The 22,549-nt window shown below is 36.3% G+C and overlaps 2 protein-coding genes across 2 annotated transcripts in view; one reads left to right on the forward strand and one right to left on the reverse strand.

The window, feature by feature from the left end:
• LOC141359615 (uncharacterized) overlaps window positions 1-22,549 on the reverse strand; it is a 93,558-nt gene that overhangs the window by 2,801 nt on the left and 68,208 nt on the right. The gene's annotated exons all lie outside the window — the stretch shown is intronic.
• On the forward strand, window positions 625-8,114 carry LOC141359263 (uncharacterized). Its single transcript, XM_073861416.1, has 12 exons — window positions 625-1,052; window positions 3,699-4,034; window positions 4,287-4,574; window positions 4,653-4,769; window positions 4,967-5,005; window positions 5,946-5,981; window positions 6,063-6,101; window positions 6,710-6,748; window positions 6,832-6,873; window positions 6,957-6,995; window positions 7,160-7,497; window positions 7,827-8,114. The coding sequence occupies exons 1-12, from the start codon at window positions 1,007-1,009 to the stop codon at window positions 7,893-7,895; spliced, it is 1,428 nt and encodes a 475-aa protein (XP_073717517.1). The 5' UTR covers window positions 625-1,006; the 3' UTR covers window positions 7,896-8,114.

The raw sequence follows: 22,549 nt of genomic DNA on the forward strand, positions 1-22,549 counted from the left end.
AACGGCAGAAGATGTGCTGGTAATGGCAGCTGCACATCATCTGTTGGACATTCAAAAGCAATGACTTACAATATTTGTCTAGAAAGCAAATTTACATTTGAACTTTAATCATTATAAGAGTCAAGTATAAAGGCTTAATGCAATGCTTAATTAAAAAGTAAGCACATTGTTATAGGCTTATTCAATTCTTTGTTAGTGGATGTGTGTTTGTGTGGTTCACATGGTAGGCCAACATGGTCACCCTCTTCATTTATGTGTATGATATGTACACATATAAATTTGCGATGCATTATAGTAATTTACTATAAAGAATACACAAAATAGGCCAAGCAGTTGCATCACATGTTATATTTATAAAAATGTAGAGAAAGAAAATAAAAACATATGTTAATCAAGGTTGTGTACTAACTACTGTAGTCCAAGGTCAGCTATTTGCCGAAATGTCAACTGTGGATTAACGTGGTTGCAATTCTGTGTCAATTTGCTGATGAGTGTTACTGATTAAAATAAAATCACAAACACAGGAATTACATAGGAATTGCCTAACCATCATTTGCATTACAGTGGATAAATTTAACTGATCAAATCAGAACCACACTTTCAATAAACTCAGTATCCATAATATTATATAAACATCACAGTTGTCAAGGGTTATAAAGCATAGAAAATTCCCAATGATTGACTTAAACCTATATAATATATAGAGTCATGTTTTTTGATACTGTCACGAATTTCCGCGTGTTTTTTTTTTTTTGTGATCGTATCGAATTTCTGTTGTAAAAGTAGCATATGGATCCGCCCCGTGGTCTACTGCTATATTCATGAGCACTGCACTTCACTTTCTATGAAGGTGAAGTTTTCTCCCTTTCTCCCCGTACTTTGACGTCATACTGCACGCCGTGCGCAAGTCTTGGGATGTCAGGAAACGATGCCCTTAAAAACAAATCAACACGGAGACACTAACTTTACTTTATAAACTTGGATTTTCTCCCAACATTACATCAGTATGAAGAATTCGTTTTTCTACGTTTTGCTTTTGCTGTTTATGAAAGGTAAAAAGCGCTTACTTTCGTTTTCACAGAATTATCTTATGGAGCTTAATCATTAAGAAATGGCTTTACTGTGGTTTTTAAAAAAAAACGTTATTTTGTGGTTACCATTGTAGTAAACATGTTTGTTTTTTTTGTGCTAACTGTAGTAAGGAATGGCAACACAATTGTCGTTTTTCAAATCGGAAGACGCATTTGTGGGCTACATACGTCTTATTTCAGAATATTAACAATAATTAAGTTGACATTTATTCTTAGTTAATCGTTAATTGTTGTAATATGCGTATTACTTGCGAATGTAATGCTTAACTTAAATAAACCTTGTTGACGTGCAGCCTGCATGGGACCTCGGAGCTGCAGCCTTTCGATTGAGAAACGCCCAAGACATAACATTTCGTCTTCCTGTTATTATCTTTGTAAATAGCTTCTAAAGAGCAATACCAAATTAAAAAAGAGCTTTAAACATAAATTTACACCAATCGTTTGTTTTAAAGTTTACAGCTGGCTCCTAATATAGCTTTTTCTGGGCAGTAGCCCTAGACCAGCTGGTAGCTGGCTTTAACTGATTTTAGGGGGCGTGTACAACACCGGCGCATGTTCAATTGTTTTAGATGGACGCTCGGCGTTTTTCAAATAAGCCAGCAGCTAGCGGGTTTTTCCGCGCTGAAACCCTGCGCTCGGCGGTTTTTCCGCGCTCGGAGCTGAGCGTCGAGAGTTAAAAGAGTTTCAACTTTGGGAGAAAAGTTCTGCTCGTCAATGTACAGTTCTCACACGGCCGTTCAATCACAGTAGAGGAGGGGCGGGACATTACCACAGCAACCAACCGGCTCAAAGCTCAAGCATCACAGTTACCAAACCCTTACGAAAATTAACCATGGTTTTACTACAGTTAAAACCAAAAAACCATGGTTACTGTAGTAAAACCACGGTAACCACAAAATAACCATGACACCATGGTTAGTGTTGTAAAACCATAGTTTTGCTAATATCAAAACACCAAAAAAAACATGGTTACTACACTTTTACCACAATAAAACCATGGTTAAGGGTCGCCTCTGTGGCGTACTGTGACTACATTTAACCTATAAATACAGATGACACTGATGTGCATAATGGAGAAATCCTTGGCAACGATAAATAAATAAATAAAGGCTGTACTGACCTTTTGCTCATAGTAGTCAATTCACCAAAAAACCATGGTTACTACACTTTTACCACAATAAAACCATGGTTAATTTTCATAAAGGAAAGCGCTCAGCTGAAAAAACAGCTGGCATTCGGCATTGTCCAGACATTTTCAGCCGCGTTTTAAAGTTTTGGTGTGCACAGTAGCTGGTAAGCTGGTCATCCCAGCCTGGCAAAGGTGCAGCTGGTGGGTCAGCTGGTCTTCCAGCCAGACCAGCTAGACCAGGTGACCAAAACACAGCTAGACCAGCTTAAAATTGACCAAAACAAAGCTAGACCAGCTTAAAAAGTGACCAACACACACAGCTAGACCAGCTTGCTACACCAGCAAAACCAGCTAAAACCACTTATCAGCTTATGCTTGTCTTAGCTGGATTTTTCAGTAGGAATGGATTCTGGACGGTGTTGTAAACATACCTAGCCTGACGTTGTCATACTCAATTCTAGTCAGAATTTGAGTCTGATACCGCTCCATTGAGCTATAATTATGAGGCGTGTCTCAACCGAAAAATGCCTCTGCACTCAATTGGATAGACCTACGACCAATCAGAGCAACGGAGTGTGTGTGTGAGTGTATGTTGAAATTACGTCTTTGCAGCCTGACCGAACTGCTAGTTATTTCGCTACAATGACACTAACATTGTGATTATACTGAGTTAGCGAATGTACATCAACACCTATTATGTTTACAACATTTCGTTTATATCACAACATGAAGTATTTACTAAGTCATAGAGTAAGACTATCTCTTACCGTTTGTACGTTAGGTGAACTTCATCCACGACGATACCCATTACGTTTGCTTGAAAATATTGGAGCCTATGTCCCTCCACTTATTCAGCAACCATGATTCCGGGCTTCCGAAAAGAAGCTGGCAACGACCGCTAATTATATCCATCTCGTCGTGCACGCTGAGTTGCATCGCCGTGATAACGTTAGCCATTTCAGTTGCGACCAACTTTTGCCGAATAGGAAGGACGGCAAAAACATCAACAAATGCCTTGCTCGCGTTTCTCTGTTCCTCTTTTAAAATCAATGCTCTGTCGATATCTTTTAGAACAGACTCAATGTCAGAATCCACACATCTGAACTCTACAGCGGCAGCCATTCAACACACGCGCTCTTTGGTGACGTGGTTCATTACGTTACTGTTGATTATCTGTCCATCATCGTATAAAGCCCGCCCTGACAATTTGATTGGTTCGCCCAGCTCTAGTCCTAGCATAGCAGCTCCTCAACGGAAAAACGCCAGACCGATCTGCCCGTTCTCAAATTCTTGTGGGCGGGGCTAAGATCGGCTGGCACCCAGGCTAAAACATACCAGCACAACTGTACTGTACATTTGATCACAAAATGCCCTGCAACATGAGCACTGCCTTTTAAAACATGTTGAAATGTATTAAATCTACTGATATACTGAAAATGAGATTGTAATTGAGTAACTACTCTACGTATGTTCTCCAGGAGTGTTTGATGAAGAAATCCAGGAACAGAGGAATGTTGATGTGACTCTATCAGTGATGGAGGGAGTAACTGTGACTCTTGAATCTGCTGTTACTGAAATACAGGGTGAAATGGTACTTTGGATATTTCAAAAAGACACTCCCATAGCTAAGATGAATGAGTCTGGTGCAATATTTTTATATGATGGTGATAATGGGATGTTTCGAGGCAAACTACAGATGAACAATCAGACTGGATCTCTTACCATCAGCGACATCAGAACTGAACACTCTGGACTTTATCTTCTAGAGGTTCATGGTCTTGTGGTTACATCCAGGAAATTCCAAGTTACTGTCAGTGAGTAAGCTACTGTTGATATTGTTTTTTATATTACAAATGAGGTGTTTCTACTACTGCCTGACTGAGATGATTGAAAGCAAAATTACACATGCCAGCGCCTGGACTCAGTTAACTTATGTGAGCATGTCAAACAGAATGATAGTCATAGATCCATGAACATATCAGACCCCTGCATCAAGATGTCTTAGAGTGAGAAAAACATTTAGATGTATTATCAAAAAAAACTTTCAATTTTCTCATGTTTTCCAGCTCCTCTACCTGTTCCTGTCATCAGCAAAAACTCTTCATTATCATCATCAAGTTCAAAATGTGTGCTGTTGTGTTCAGTGTTAAATGTGAGAGATGTGAGTCTCTCCTGGTACAAAGGAAACAGTTTATTGTCCAGCATCAGTGTGTCTGATCTCAACATCAGACTCTCTCTACCTCTGGAGGTGAAACATAAAGATACAAACACATACAGCTGTGTGGTGAACAATACCAACACAAACCAAACTCAACATCTCAACATTACTCATGTCTGTGGCTTCATTCCTTTAGGTAACATTAGCTGTGATATTACTATGAGTGTTTCTATTAAGTTTCAGTTACAATAATGTCTTTCTTTCTCTTCTATAGCTTCTGGTAAACAGTCAATTTATCCTTGGCTAGCTGTTTGTGTTGTGGCCTTGCTGGCAATAATTGTTGCTGTGGTTGGTGTCTGCTATTTTAAGTCTAGTGAAGCAGGTCAAAGAGGTATGTTTTAATATATAAAATACTTCAAAAGAAGAGCTCAACATTATAAGACATTTAAATAAATAAAATATTGTTTTAGGTAAAGGAGATCTATTTATATTGAAAAAAGAGCTATACAAATACGAATTCAATTTCACTTGTATAAAGGTCACATTTTGTAATGGGAAGAAAATGACTGATAGATGTTTTTTTAACAGACCAACCCACTGAATACGAGTTAAACCCTCTAAAGAACGGTAAGATATTGTACTTACTATTTTACTTGTATTGTAAAACACCCAAAAACCCACGCAGATTCAATAATTATGAAAACATAGGCTACTTGCAGGCTGTGAATCATAAGCTGGTGGAATTATGATAATGACCATCGTGTCCAACGGGCTTCAGAAGTATACTTGCTTACAATCATCTTGTTCATTGTAGTCCAAGAAAAGAGATTTCAGTTGGATTCGTAAATTTGCATATGGTTAACATGTACTAAGACACACTTACACACCAAAGGAAATGTAAAACTGTGAATCGGATAATAGGTGCTCTTTTCTGTTTATTGTTGAAATAAATCTAGTAGAACTAGGGATGCACCGATAGGATTTTTTGGGCCGATACCGATTTAAACAGACAACTTCTGGCCGATACTGATACCGATATTAAACACTTGTATACAATACTATACAGTTGGTCTATTAGCTAGTTTATTTCTAATTCATCAAATTATTTTTACTGAACATGGATTGGATCTAATTAACATTCAACTGACCAACATAATAAGAGAGGCACAAATTAAGCTAAAACAAATATAATAAGACAGCATGACAACATTCAAAGGTGGTTTTAGCTATTCAGCATTTATTTTATTAACAACATTAACTCATTTTTTACATATAATGGATTTATTTATACATTTTAATTAATAAACAATCGGTATCGGCCTTTCTCGTGCTATTGCCGATATGCCGATGGTTTCAAATTCATCAAAAATCGGCCGATTAATATCGGCGGCCGATACATCGGTGTATCACTAAGTAGAACAAATTGATAACCCAAATAATGGTAAGATATTGTACAACTGAATTTCTGTGTGCACAATTAATTGTGTGTTTTTTGCAAAACAGGTCAAATATTGGTGCAAATCAGCATTAACAACAGGCTATGATGTGTGTTTGTTTTCATTGATAGGTCAAACGTCAAATCAGGAAGCAGATTTACAAAGCAGTAAGTTACTGAACAACTACTCTAATGTGTACAAATGCAATATATTTCATTGAATTAAATCAGTTTTTATTGTTGAAACAGCTCTGATTCCTGAGGAAACTGATGATCAGGCAACAAGTGGTAAGATATTGTCCCAATGTGTACATCAAAACATTAAGTGCTTATGATACAAATCAGCATTTACAACTATGTTTACAATGTTTTACAAATAAAATACTGCATTACATCTACATATTTTATAGATCAATTTGTTTCAGTAAACAGTGACATTTTAGTCAAAACACTTCTTCAGCACATGCAAATGCTATTTTTAAATTAAAGGAAAACTTTCACGTTTTTCAATATTTTATGATCTTATTTCAACTTAGACAAATTAATACATACCTGTCTTTTTTCAATGCGTGCACTTAATCTTTGTACAGCGCGTTGTAAATGTGTTAGCATTTAGCCTAGCCCCATTCATTTCTTAGGATCCAAACAAACTTTTTTATTTTGTGCCACCATACTTACTCGTGTAACTACTCATGTAACAGTCTTTAAATAGGGAAAACATGGAAGTGTTTGGTGGCTTCTAAATTCATCCCTGTTTGGATCCATAGGATTTGGGATTTGTGAATTGGATAATAGGTGCTCTTTTCTGTCTATTTTGAAATAAATCTAGTACAAATTGGTATTGTACAACTGAATTTCTGTGTGCGCAATTAATTGGGTGTTTATTGCAAAAACAGGTCAAATATCGGTGGATGTAGTAGATGAGCAAAATAATGGTAAAATATTATACTACTGAGTCTCTTTTGTGTTTTGTGCAAATCAGCATTAACAACAGATTATGATGTGTGTTTGTTTTTAGTGACATGTCAAACGTCAAATCAGAAGGCAGATTTACAAAGCAGTAAGTTACTGAACAACTACTTTAATGTGTATTCAAATGCAATATATTTCATTGAATTAAATCAGTTTTTATTGTTGAAACAGCTCGGAATCCTGAGGAAACTGATGATCAGGCAACTGGTGGTAAAATATTGTCCCAATGTGTGCATCAAATCATTAAGTGCTTGTGATACAATTTAGCATTTTAAATTATGTTTACAATGTTTTACAAAACACTGCATTTACATTTACATAGTTTACAAGTTTCCTCTCCATAACTGTGTCTGATGTTCTTGATTGTACTCCAGGTTGGTTTTGTATGAATAAAGATTCAGTAAAGAATATTAAGAAGATAGAGGGAGAGTCTATCACGCTCCAGTCTGGTGTTGCTGTAACTGAGGAGGATGAGATATGCTGGAAGTTTGCTAAACATAAAGTATTTGGTCAGACAATTCAGTTTGAGATCATAGCTAAATGGACAAAAACGGATGGGGAGAAATTATTAGGTAATAGATTCAAAGACAGACTCCAGCTAGAAAATCTCACTGGATCTCTGACCATCACAAAACTCAACACTAAAGACACAGGACATTATAAACTGCTGATCCCTAGAAAGATTTCAAAGACGTTTAATGTTGATGTTAATGTGAGTAGAACTATTTATATGTAAGAATTGCCTTTCAAATGTGTTTATATTATATATACAGTTTTATGCAAAAGTTTGTGCACCCCTCTGATTCTGCATAATCATTCACTGTCTTTATAAGAAAACATACCATCTAGTTTCTAGCAATATATATATATATATATATATATATATATATATATATAGAGAGAGAGAGAGAGAGAGAGAGAGAGAGAGAGAGAGAGAGAGAATTTATTCAAATGCCCTCATTCTTAATCAAGTTTATTTTTTAATCACAGCACACACACATCTCAAAGCATCCATTTATCTTTTACCATTTATCTTTACAGGCAAAAGAGTTAATCATCAAGAGGAGACATACAACTGATAACAAAATAATGAAGGTAACTACTGTTTAAACAGAGAAAGTTACAGGACATGTGAGCTACATTCATACCGTAACAGGTTTGAGACTGGAATTGTCCGTTTATAGAAGGTCTCCATGAACAAATAGGTCGAACCACGTGTGCAGTACAAAATGTCTCTCTTGTTTTATAACGTGACCCATGACGGTTCTTTTCATGAAATACAGGTCTAAAGAAAATACAGCTGTGAGGAATTAGTTGGGTTACAAAATGTGGTGTTCATGAAAAAGGCAAAAAAGCCAAAAATGACACAAATTGTACCTGCTGTGTTGATTGTATATTTAAAGAGTTTACACCTTTCGAATAATAAGAATCTCAGCTTGTTAAAGATATGTTACATGTTTAGCTTTTGTTTTTACGCGGTTGTATGTTATGATGTTTTCTATCAAATAATGCAGTGTTCCTCCTACGGGACTTTAAAGGCGGAGTCCACGATGTTTGAAAAACGCGTTGGAAAAGGAGACGGGCCGACTACCAAAACACACTTATAGCCAATCAAATCAAATCAAATGCCGGGTTGCGTATGTGTGGGGCGGGTCTATCAACAGAAGGTCCAGATTCTATTGGGGTAGGGGCGTGTTTGTTTAGGTGATTTCAAATATCAACATTGGCTTTCAAACATCATGGACTCCTTTTTCAGTAAAAATCCGAACCGTGCAGTTCACCTTCCTCTGGACGGTATACGCGTTTAAAGGGGTCACATGATGAAAATGTTAGCATTGCCACTTCGCAGGCGCGAGCAAAAACAGGTCATTGAAATTTGGCTTTCATTATGATGTCATAAGGATATCTTATTAGAATAATACCACCTCCTTAATCTGAACTCTCCAACCACTGCACTGCCGTTTAGTGCAGAGAGAAAGAGAGAGAAAAGAAGGACCCGACAGCACAACCGAGCCTGAACCACAACAAACCACCATCACCGCGATCAGTGCCCGCACCCCATCCGCTCATCTGCACTCTAAAAAACACACCCAAAACAACAAATTTTTGGACTCGACAGCACAATAGAGTTTCAACTACAACAAACCACCATCATTGTGATCAGTGTTTGCACTTCATCCGCTCATTTGCATTTTAAAAAACACACCCAAAACGACACATTTTTGCTCAAACCTACAAAGTGGCAATGCTAACATTTTCATCATATGACCCCTTTAAACCGCGTTCTTCATCCACACATTTATAATGAATGTTTTTGTAATGTAACAAAGCTCCGCTTACCACTGCGCTTGACTGTACTGTAGAAACAGATAGCCTGCTTCACTTTAGGGAGCGTTTCATCTGATTGTCATAAACAAACGAGTAACGTCCACTCCAGTAACTGACGAGATGGATGACGTGAACTCTACTGCTTCGCTCTCATTGGTTAAACAACCGAGTTAGAAATGCACTTTGTTTTTGGAAAAACTGTTTTTTAAGACACAAAAATAAGTGTGTTACTTGAAGAGAGTTCTTGATTTGGCCAGTGCCAAACCGTACTGAAACTGTGACCATAAAACCGTGATACAAACTGATCCGTGAGCAGTGTAAATTGTTACACCCCTATTTTATAAACGTATAAAATATCTGTGTATAAATAATCTCTAGGTTTTTTTAAATGATTGGTTAAAACCTGAAGAGTCAGCGAGATAACTTTATATGTAAATGGGCAACTTTACTTATCTTTTATTGTTACAAGGTTTAAAGATCTCAAGAAGTGTTTTACAGTGTGTCCTTACAGGAAGTGATGACACGATCAACACTTGTTTGTGGTCATTATGTGAGTTGATATGTGAATAATTTTAGTGCTGCAATAATTCATTTTTAAATGCAGCTATAAGAAGCTATGAAGGGACCAAGCACCCCGATAAGAAAGAAATAGCTATAGTTATATAATAAATTGTAAAGCTGTGACTGTAATCCAAAGAAACAATGTGATTTTGTTTTACACTACATTGGTACTTATGAAAGGGAAACATAGACTAGCCGGTGTTTACACATTAAGTTAACTAAATCATGCATTTTTAATATAATTTCAATATGCGCCAGTATTGACACTATACAACACTACTTCCCATTTGGCAGCTCTACCATTAGCTTTTTTATTGATTTTTGTCTTAAGTATATAAAAGGCATGATTACTGTGTGTGGTATGGTTTCACATGACTCACATTTGCTGAAGACTGGAACAAATTTGCTTTATAGGGGGGCATTAAAAAATAAATGTCTACAAGAATTCATAAACAACTCAGGAAAAACGAGAAAAAAACAAATGTTACAGAAGACCTGACCTAAATTGTGTCAAAATGTTTGCACATTATCATGCCTTCAAAAAATTTTATATAATGTTTTTTTTTCTTGTAGAGTTGTTGTCTAAACTGTAATTTGAATTATTCACAATGGGAAATATGTGTATAAAATGTAACTGTATATCATGTTAACACTTATTACAGTATTTTTCTTAATTCTACAAACAACTCAGATGGTGTATTCGTATGTGCCTTAATTTATAATTACAATAGTTTTTTTTTTTTATAATTTCCAAAGCCATATGAGGTGAGGTTTATAGTGTTTGAGCCAATATAAGAGGTGCTAGATGTGTCCTTTTCCATTCCAAATGAATTCAAGCTGTTCATGTTTAACATTGAGAAATGTATTTTATGCAAATATGCTACGACTATGCACTGGTGTTTTATATTCATGTTTATAGTGTGCTATTGCTTTTTGTCGAATTGGGATTTTTGACTTAACTTGCATGAAAATAAAAAAAAATGTAATTTTATGCATGTACCCAGCTAGAAATAAAAAGTTCCAAGAACGTTCCCTGAAAGTTCCCGAATGCTCCCAAAAACATTATGCCAACGTTAAAAGCGGCTAGTTTTTTTTAAGTTCTAGGAACGTTTCTGATGTCTGAACGTTAGAGTAATGTTACATTTTACCATTTTTAAACGTTATGACAATGTCATGTTTTAATGTTAACACAATGTTTAAAACAACAGCTGTTTATTGTATTGACTTGTTTAATTGTTGTGTAGATGATAGAGAAACATTGCATTTTGTTATTTTGTAAAACATTATTTCTGAATGTTCAGTGAGTGTGTTGCTGTAGAGGGCTCAATTCACTTGCTGGGTTTGGATGTTGATGTTTCGTTTTGGGTCGCCCTTGTTGTGATTCGTGTTTGTTTTGGTTGGTCTCTTGACACTTGACTTTTTGCCTGCTGGTTTTTTCCTGGTTGTGTTGACTTTGTGGTGGTGCACCACATTTGTTGTGGAGGGTTGTTGGTGTGTTTCTGTGGTTGTTGGTACATAGTGGTGGAGATCATCACCTAGTTCATTTACTAATCAAAAGTTTATTTTCTGCCAATATTGTATGTTGGATCCGGCTCTTTCACGGCAGTTTGTCATTGGGGAGTTTTGGAGGCTTTGGACAAAAAATATCCGCTGTATAGTTGGGATGCCCAAACATCAAGAATCAGACTATGAATCTATGAACAATTAAAATGGTTAAAAAAATCCTTATTTATCCATGCTGCAGTGCATGCTGGGAGTCCTGAATGAGGTTTGTAATTTGTTAATACCCATTGCAGCATGAAGTTTTTCATTTAATTGTCACCATGATTGAGATTCATAGTCTGATTCTTGATGTTTGTGCATCCCAGTTATACAGCAGATATTTTTATCCAAAGTTTCTAAAACTCCTTAATGACAAACTGCTGTGAAAGTGCTGGATCTCATTTACATTTTTGACAGAAAATAAAGTTTTGATTAGTAAATGAATTAGGTGATGATCTTTACCATTATGTACCAACAACCGCAGAATAACACTATTAACTTGCCATGTTCATGACAAATGTGGTGCATCAACACAAAGCCAACACAACCAGGAAAAAACTAGCAAGCAAAAAGTCAAGTGTCAAGAGACCAACCAAAACAAACACGAATCACAACAAGGGCGACCCAAAATGAAACATCAACATCTAAACCTAGTAAGTGAATTGTGTTTTCTACAGCAATATATTTACTGGACATTCAGAAATAATGTTTTCTAAAATAATAAAATGCAATGTTTCTCTATCATTTACATAACAATTAAACAAGTCAATATAATAAACAGTTGTTGTTTTAAACATTGTTTGAACATTAAAACATGACATTGTCATAACGTTTAAAAATGGTAAAATGTAACATTACTCTAACGTTCAGACAACAGAAACGTTCCTAGAACTTAAAAAAAACTAGCCGCTTTTAACGTTGGCATAATGTTTTTGGGAACATTCGGGAACTTTCAGGGAACGTTCTTAGAACTTTTTATTTCTAGCTGGGTAGTTTGCCTTTTACTACCCACCACCACACAGATTATATAAAACTACTAATTAATGATGTTATGACAGATAATATATGGGTTTGACATTAAAAATAGCATTTTGGATTTCTGTGTGAGACATACTGTATGTGTAATGTGATGTATACTTAATCTGCTGTTTAAAAGTAGTGGTGCTATAAGTGGAAATTTGTGACTAAACACTGCAGTAGAAAAAGTCTTATTGGACTACAGGACAAAAAAACGTCAATACTTTAATGTTAAAGTTTTGGATGATGGTTGAAGGTTATTGTGGTAACATCTCATGACAGTCTGCAAGTTATGACATGGTCTGTGCTGTTGCAGAACAAGTTCTTCTTTAACCCAATAATTACTTTTTTTGCACATTAGCTTGAACATTATTCAAATTATTTTTTATACTTAGTAATGCTACACCAAAATGGAAAAATCATAAAAAAGAAATCTATACAGGTTTATAACAACATTAGAGAAAATAATGAGTTTTTTGAATTTTCATTTTTGGGTGAACTATCCCTTTAAGAATAAAAACTGCTGTGCTGTCACAGCGGCCATTTCTCAATCCGAAGGCTGCAGCCTACGGAGGTCGCATTTGTAGTCTGCATACGTCATCAATTCTCTCTTATTTTATAATATTAACAATTATTAGGTTTACTATTATTTTTAGTTAATTGTAAATTGTTGTAATATACTCATGAATTGCGAATGTAATGCTCAGTAAACTTAAATAAACCAGCCTGCATATGTGACTTCCGGAGGCTGCAGCCTTTCGAAATGAGAAACGGCCATCGACTCAAATCAGAAAGTACAACTCCTGAAGTTTGAGTTCGTGACATTAAGTGATCGGTATTTTTTAAGTTGCAGGGTCTTTGTGTAAATTTGGATCGATTTGCAAACGTTGAAGTTGAATCAGAAACCGCCTCCACAGTGGCACCTACCTGTGTTCAGAGATGTGACTATAAACATGATTTGGTCTTATGACATGTTTGAAGATTTGTATGTTTGCTGCACATTTTGCTAATCAAGGTTATAAAAACAAATAACCTAACAACAGTTGTCTGACAGTGAAGTGTGTGAATTATAAACTATATTTACCAATCCACTCTCAAATGTTTGTAGTGTTTCCTAAATATAAATCTCAGAGCATATAAATATATGAGCATTTATTTGAATATGTAACTCAGATGTGTGTACTTACACCCACATGAAATAATAGTATGGCATAATTATAGTTCTCAATAATCAGGTTAAAAAACACTATAGGATCTCATGAGAAATGAGTTTTAGCTAGATATTAATATTAAAGACATACCATGCGTCACTCTGCGCATGCGCACTGAAGACTTACGTCACGTCATAATGCATGTCACCGCACTACAGACTGCAGCAAGGAATACTTAGCTGGTGTAGCACTTCTTGTCAAGTTCTATAACCACCAAGAGGTCGCCCGTAGTCTGCAGCCAGACCCTTCTCATAACCACTGGCGTTGTATGATCACAGAACCGGAAGCGATCGTGTTTGCGGTTTGGTTTGGTTTGGTCAAGTGACGTTCGATATATATATTCGTTATAACTTCACATTATACATTTGGATTTTTTTCTAACTACATAAATATGAAGAATTTATATTTCTCTTTTTTGCTTTTACAGCTTATGGAAGGTAAGATGCGTTTACTTTCGTTTTCACATTTGAGTGCCGATTTCAGAAGGGTGGTTACGTGTTAACGCTGAAATTAGTTTTCCGTTTCAAAAAATGATAGGTTAAACCTGAGACAGGGTAAGTCTTAGTCAAGCCTGTTTAGGAAGGAGAGTAACCTGTAAGCTATAAGCAGGCATGGAAATTCCTTTCGGCGAAATTCGCCGTTTTGAAGCCAAAAATGGGAGAAAGGTGACCCACGTGAATCGTGTAGATTCGATGAGAAAACATTTTGGGGGGGAGAGGGGGTATGCGCGCGTTGTTTGTTTGTAGACGCGCCCTTTGCCGTCAACATGTATCCATTCACTATTCCCTATATGGGGAATGACAATTGAGTCCACTATAAGGGGAAGAAGCAAATGAAAATGAGTGAGCGTTTTCGGACACTGACGTAAACATCCTGCAGAGATTCATCATAAACACCTGTGTGACTTTATTGATTGTGCTGTGAAATGATAAAGTTTATTTTCTTACACATTTGTCATTCTAAAGAGAGCAAAACAACTGCTTATAATATTTATTTACTGCTGTTAATTTATTGTTTAATAAAAATTTGTATTAGATTTTAAATAAAAGATATTAAAAAAGATAGATTTTAAAAAAGTAGAAAATAACTGACAACAAGAAGTAACAAAAGTGTATAAACCTAAATGTTTGGTGTTTACTGTCAGCATCCTTCAGCTGGTTACGCGTTCGTTTCCCGTTGCATCATGGGAAATATGAGTGAACGAGTGTGCATCGAATGTACCCTCAAAATCAGAATGCATTGTGGGTAAAAAGAAGTGAATGAATGTAGGGAATGAAGTAAGTGGACTGCGAAGTGGACTTCACAGGGCATTCCGCCATCTTAAGTGAGATTCCAATCTGAAGGGAGCGAACATGTTCAGTTCGAAGGGCACTGCGCATGGCATAAGGAATCAGGAAACATCGATATATCTCTTCACAAGAAGTGGAGAGCGATAATCACCCAACTGTCATTGCGCGCATCACGTGATCACCAGTCAGAACGGTCAGACCGCTATGCAATTGTATGACAATAGTTTAAAAACGCATAAATACACAGCATAGTTAACCAAATAAAAGTAAACTTTCATATTTGCGTGACAGTTACAGCAGGGCTTCAATTCTGTTAATAGTCAAGTAATAGCAGCAATAGTCAATTTAAGTGTATAATAAACATACGTTTTCCATTACGTAGTACTCAATGTTTTTTTGTTATTGTATAGTGTACATATTTTAAATGTGATAGTAAATAAAAATTAAAATATAGTCCTATATCAATCTGCGCGCCCCCGTCATTGACTTTCTTTGATGACGTTTGCAGGCCGTTCCAAATGAGCGGTTATTGTCCGTGAAGTCCACTTCAACTAATATACCATGTTCACGGAGTAGGGAGCAGTGAACACTCCGTAGGGACCCTGTCGAATGGAACACACCTTCAGGTTGCGGACACCACTACAAAATGGCCGACACCCGATATAGTGCACTATATAGTGGATAAGGAGCGGTTTCAGACACAGCTATTGTTTGAGCTCATGCTACTTACATGACGTTTTTTCTGTATTTTGCCAAAGTGTTCTAATGGGCATTAAGATCCCAAGCGTGCATGTGTAAAAATCCAGGCAGTGGCAGCAATTTGCACCAAAAAACATTTTTTTTATTTAGGCTACTTAAAATATATATTTAAAGTTTTTCTCTGTCAGTGTTCAGGTTTGTCAGCAATATACAGTAATGTAGCAAGTTGAAATAAAAGTACTAACATCATATAAAGACGTTTATATTGATGAAGTGCTAGTTTAAAGGTGCAGTGTGTAATATTTTGAAGGATCTCTTGACAGAAATGCAAAATAATATACAAAACTATAGGTTCAGGGGATTATAAAGACCTTTTCTTAATGAACCATTATGTTTTTATTACCTGAGAATGAGACGTTTTAATCTACATACCCCGAGGGTCCCCTTACGTGGAAGTCGCCATTTTGTGCCGCCATGTTTCTACAGAAGCCCTTAACGGACAAACTTTTTTTTTCTAAGTTGTCTCCAATGATGACATGTTTTTACGGTGGCGGCTACTGTAGCTTCTCTATGCGTTTCAAAAACGAGGGGTGAGCAGTGGACTTGCAATTTGTAACCTTACCACTAGATGCCACTAAAATTTACACACTGCACCTTTAAAATAAATGCGTGTACAGCACTGATTTGTTGCAAATAGTGTTTTACCATCAATATGAAAGACTTTATATGATGTAGTGCTTTTATGTATATAATATGTTGTCTTTGAAGTATTCTTAAATCTGTGATTGAGATTTTTTTCACCACCTATGTATATATGCATGTGTATTACTAATATTAAGCATTAATGCTAAAACCATTGTTTTCTTTTTATATATAGATTTTGTTAAGAAAAAGGCCTTCTAGGGAACTGGGATGAAAATAGACATTGCATGTTTTTCTCTCCTTTTGCTACAATCATATTTCTCTGTCCCTAGGTAAGCCGATATGTATTGAAGTTTAGTTAGGTATGTCAGTAGTAATGTTTTGAAAGTGTCAAGCAAGAGTGATGTTACATGAAATACATATTATTACATCTTTCCAGTTCAATAATAATAACCAGCTTTATTTAATTATTATTTTAGTTGTTTTAGTCCCGTACGCCAGAGAATAGATCTAATTAATATAATCAGACAAAAGCACACTAAAACAAAATGGATATAAGTTTGAGTTTATTACATTTGTATTTACGTACACAAATCTGTGTTTCATGATATCTAGGTCCCAGCAGCTGGATTGTCCTATCAGCAGTGGTGGTTGTGTTCTTAATTCTAGCAGTAGTAGCAGCTGTCAAATACTGGAAGACAAATAAACAAACAGTACAAGACCGTAAGTATTACAACAAGTATGCCTAATCCTGCTGTTGACAGCCTCTTTACTGCAAGAGTTTTGTTTATCATTCTCATGTTAGACACTTAAATAACAAATAAAAGACTTTGGTTAACTTTGATGAAATGTGATTGAGTTCAACTAACTCAACACGGCAGAAAGATGGCGGTATAGAGCTGTTATGAGCAACTTGGCCTACAGCACATCAACAACAAATACTTGTCTTTTACATTTTTTCAATTGATAGTTTTATTGCATATATTTTTATTACTTTACAGATCAAGAAGCAGAAAAGAAACCAATGAATAACACAAACAATAATATGGTAAGATATTGTGTGTGTGTGTGTGCCCTATGTTTTTAACCAAGTATGTTTCTAATGCTTTTATATGTAAATGTTATTAAAGCAATAAGCCCCAAAAAGCAGTGGGTTGCCAGTGCATTTTATAACAGCTAAGGGGCGTTGTTAGGCACGACGTGAAGCGGAGTGCCTAAAACCCCCTTAGCTGTTATAAAATGCACTGTAACCCTACTGCTTCGCGGGGTTTATTGCTTTTATAAAATGGTTACTTCATAGCAGGATTTCATAAAATAAAACACAAATAAGTTGTAATTATATTAGTACAAATATTACTGTTCCGCCAAACAAAGTAGTTCCTCAGAATCAAGTGTGACTGAAACAGAGCGCAAATTCCCAACCAACTCAGACGTAGCAAAGACACAATGAAAATATAATTAAAGATTGTAGTGTTTATTTTTATAAATCAACATTCATCTAATTTATACATTAACATTTATATCGTGCAACTGTTGAAGTGATGATCAAAAATGTTTGGAAGCATGATTAACTCTTTCCCTGTCAGAGTTTTTGTTTAAGTTGCCACCCAGTTTTAGTTGAATGCCTTACAGAAAAATTATCTTCTTTAAATAAACATAATATCAAATGAAAGAACAGATGCTCCGCTTTAAAAAAAAAGTTTCATCATACCTTCATTTGTTCTCTTATCACCTCTCAAATTTTCAGCTAAAAGCGGAGATAATTCCACTTTTGGGGAGAACTTTTGTAAGAGATCAGATTCAAAGCCATCAAAACTTACACGCTGTGTTTTCAGTGTTGAGTGAATGCGTCAGTGTTTAAGTTGGGTAAGATTGCCATCTAGTGGATAATAGCGGACGTATGAACTTGAGTTATAAACTCCTCAGACAACGTTTTCACTTTATCGACGAGATGACTCAACAATATTTATTGACATTTATCTGGATATCGTCATTAATTGTGCAATTGTAGAAAAATAAAAAATATGATTAAATACTGTGGTGTTTATTTTCATAAATCAGTACGCAGCAACAGTGGCAAAGTGATACTTATGTAATACGGTCTGAATCGTGGGTTTACCGGGGTATTTTATCACGGCTTGAAACACATTTCAACCAATCAGAATGAAGAACCAGAACGAGCCTTTTATAATATATGATTTATAATAACATATTTAGATTAACAGTCCCTTACCTTTTTACCTTGTAACTGGTTCTGTGTTTTCTTTCAGGAACCTGCCATGACTGAAGTTATTGTGGAAGGACCGATTTCAAATGGAGTTGCTGTCCACGATATATGAGTATTATTTGAAAGATTTTACTTATCTTAAAATGCATCTTGATCACGCAGTGCTTTGGTTTAAGTGCTACTTCTGAATTGCTATCTGTTTATCAAGTATTTAAATGTCATCTTATAGAAAGATCTGTTACTGTAGCGCACTAATGTGACTCATATCAAGTCAACTTTATTTATATAGCACTTTTCTATACAATGCTGCATTGTTTCAAAGCAACACATGAAGTCATGCAGTGTCTTTTGGTGCACAAATAGTTGTTTTATATCAATGTTTGACTGTTAACCCATTCAAGGCTTTGGGCCCCATGCAATATAATTTAAATGGCTTATTCTTGTTATTTTTAAGTTATAGTTTATCTAGTCTATGCAATTGCACTGATGCTTGAATGAAAAAGAAGAATATTTAGCATTTTACCGCATAGTATTGAAAGTAGTTATGCTTATGATTGATAGTCTTATATGCTGTGCATGATCAAAGCTTATATTTGAATCCATTGCATAGGGCGTATAACGTTTATCTTTAAAGCTCATGTTTGCATGAACCTGTGCTGTGTGTGTGTTTAACTTGTTGAGTTTCAGAGACAGCTCAGAGAACATAAACAGGACTTGCACAGCAGCTATTTCTGCAAAGGGACTTTTCAAAAGCAGAAGTATAACTTTCCGACCCCAACTCAACTCACATAAATATTTGAATTAGAGGATTTGTCGAGTTGTTACAGTTAGCTGTCGGCAGACTTGCATTTCTTTTTATATAATTGACAGAAAAACTGTGACCCAGAGCTCTGTAATACTTCATTTGAGATTTATTAAATAATTTGATTTTAGTTACGTTGTCTGATCTCCTCATTCAAAGAACATGCAGGACTAGAAAATAAACTCCAACATGCTTTACCAAAAAGAGAAAGATTATGATGGGCAGTGTTTGATTTGTGAATATTATTAAAGCCTGAAAAGCTTCAAATCACTTTTTAGATTATGTACCACCTACTGCCCTTGAAAATCATCATATTGTTTTGTATATGCTTTAATTGCTTTTTTAAAGAATTTCTTATTAGAATTTCTATTACTTTTATTGTGGAATTTCTAAACAACCACTGAAAAACCTTTATGTATGTACTGTTTCAGTCAGTTTTTAAACTCTAGCACCCCCTGGTGTCAACCTGATGCCTGTAATCTCCGTTCATGATCCACTACAGTCAGAACAGCACACCCACCTGTGCAAAGATGACCAGTTAGGTTACCGTTTAAAGTGACCTGCAACAAAGGGTGGGGTCTGTCCATAAATTTCACACTTTAACAAACTCATACAAACAAATGCCATTAGAGAAACTGGTATGTGAAAGTGGTGAGAAAAGCTTCAAACCAATAGGCTTTATGCCTACCCACATAGCAATGTTGTTCTGGCCCAGCTCTGGCCCACACAACCAGTTTTCCTCGGCCCACATACAACGAAGAATGACGGCCCTACAATGGCCCAGTTCTGGACTACAGACAATAGCACATAACTGGCCCAGACCTGGGCCAGAACAGGCCCTACAAACAAGCCTATGATGGCCCTTGCATAGGCAGCCCTCACTTAGCCCCCAGGAAGTCCTTATGCAGCAAAATCCCCAGAGTTAAATAAACACTGCTGGATGTATATATTGTCCCAATCTTACAGAGTGTTAAAAAGTAACAATGAAGCAGAATTAAAAGCTCTGTTATCCTCTCTCTCACCATCTCTGTCTGAAACCTAAAATTGCATTTTACATCTTACTTGTAGAGTCATTTTCATACTTTAGGTTTAGATTTTGTTCCATTTAAAGTCATCCTTATTGTGATTAGTGTTTGTTTTAGCTGGTCTTGACTCTTCCCTTCCCTGCAAGTAAGCTTACGATGGGCCTGTATGGGCATAGCCTAAGGGCCCCGCACAGGTTTGCTCACTGGCGAAACGTTGGCCCCTTAGCGCTGGCCCCGCATGGGCAGCCCTCACTTAGCCCCCAGGAAGCCCTCACATAGAGAAATCCCCAGAGTCAAACGAACACTGCTGGATGCATATATTGTCCCAATCCCACAGAGTGTCCAAAAGTAACAATGAAGCAGAACCAAAACCGCTGTTACCCTCTCTCTCAACATCTCTGTCTGGAATCTGGGATTGCATTTTGCATCTTACTTGTAGAGTCACCCTCCCACTTTAGGTCGAGATTTTGTTTCATTCAAAGTCACCACTACCGTGACCAGTGTTTGACCCAGCTAAACTTGACTCCTGACTCCTGCCTCGCTCAGTCTTTTGATTGCCATAACTTTGTGTGTTTAAAACATGTTTGTTATGGCAGCATGCGATCCTTTGGTGGTGGTCAGTTCAGTAAATAAAGTCTGAACATCATCATATAAAAACTTATGTATTAATTTATTGTTTGCACACTTAACAGAAGGATCTTTCTCTGACAATGTGATACTATAGTATGAGATCCAGCTCTCTCCCAGCAGCCCGCCCCTCCGAAGAACTTTGAAACACTGACACCTAAAATTAACTGCTCTACAATGTAGACACACAAATATCAAGAATCAGAGCACGAATCACAATGATGGTGACAATAAAACGAAAAGCTTCATGCTGCAGTGCATGCTGGGTATCAACAAATTACAAATCTCATCCAGAACTCCCAGAATGCACTGCGGCATGAATACATAATGACCTTTTTTTTACCATTTTCTTTGTCACCATTGTTGAGATTCATACTCTGATTCTTGATATCTGTGCATCTACATTGTTCAGCGGTTAATGTTTATGTGCAAACTGTCAAAATCCTTCAGAATAATAAACTGCTATGAGAGTTCTGGACCTTACACTGTTGTATTTCATTATTAACAGAAAATTATGCTTCTGATGAGGGGGGAAAACTATTTTAATAAATCTGTTCATTAAATGATTATGTTTGACAATGTTTATGTATCAACCAGCAATATTCAACTACTACTGCCTTTTCTTTGCTATAACATGTGTTTTAAACACACTTAGATATAGCAGCCAGAAAACACCAACAAGCCAACGGTCAAGAGCCAAAGTCCAACCAAAACAACCACCGACCACAACTATGGTGACCCCAAATGAAACAGCCAACATCTTAACATAGGTTAGGAGGATGGCTCTGCGGGTGGGATGTGGAATGCAATTTTGTATTTCGGACGGAGATGTTGAGAAAGAGGATAACAAAGCTTTTATTTCTGCTTCATTGTTGCTTTTTAACACTCTGTAAGATGGGACAGTATATACATCCAGCAGTGTTCATTTAACTCTGAAGATTTTTCTGTATGAGGGCTTCCTGGGGGCTAAGTGAGGGCTGCCTGCGCAGGGCCAGCGCCAAAGGGCCAACGCCCCGCCAATGAGCAAACCTGCACGGGGCCCCCAGACTAGCCCTAAGTGGGCCCATAAAGGGCCATCGTAGGCTTACTTGCAGGGATTATTTAGTTTTTTGACTGCTTTAACTCTGTGTTTTAAGACATGTTGTTTACAGCAGGGACAAGACAATAGAGCAATTATTTGATGGTGGGTAGCACTGTTAATAAAGTCTAAACACCATCAACTAGCAGTGGTGTACAGTAGTGGTGTTTGGAGAAGTGGGTATACTCTTAATGTATGCCCCCAGTAGAAGTGGTTACAAACATTCTCAAAATATCTTCCTTTGAGCTGATCAGAAATAAAGAAATCTATACAGGTTTGTAACAACATGAGAGTGAGAAAATAATGACATTTTTGGGTGAACTATCCCTTTAAGACACATAAAAACTGCTGTGCTGTCACATACCGGCCGTTTCTTAACCCTCAAGAGTTCCTTTAAAAAACTTCCTTAAGTGTTCCTAATGCCACAAAATGACACCTTCCCAAAAACTGCTCTAAAAATATCATACGTCAATATTTTTTTTCATTTTAAACTATGCAGTTTTTTATAACTACTTCTTTCTGAAACATACATATGAAATATGAATTAAATTTGTGGAAATTTTAACCCTTTATATGCCTGTTTGTTTACAATACCCCATGTTTTTTTAACAGAAAAAACAAAAAAATAAATATTTTCCAAAAAACACATTTGAACCACCATGTGATTATTGTTATTATTATACCCCGAGATGGGTCAAAGATTGGTAGCAACATTG

Source organism: Misgurnus anguillicaudatus, chromosome 23, assembly GCF_027580225.2.
Source record: "Misgurnus anguillicaudatus chromosome 23, ASM2758022v2, whole genome shotgun sequence".
Classification (NCBI taxonomy): Eukaryota; Metazoa; Chordata; class Actinopteri; order Cypriniformes; family Cobitidae; genus Misgurnus; species Misgurnus anguillicaudatus.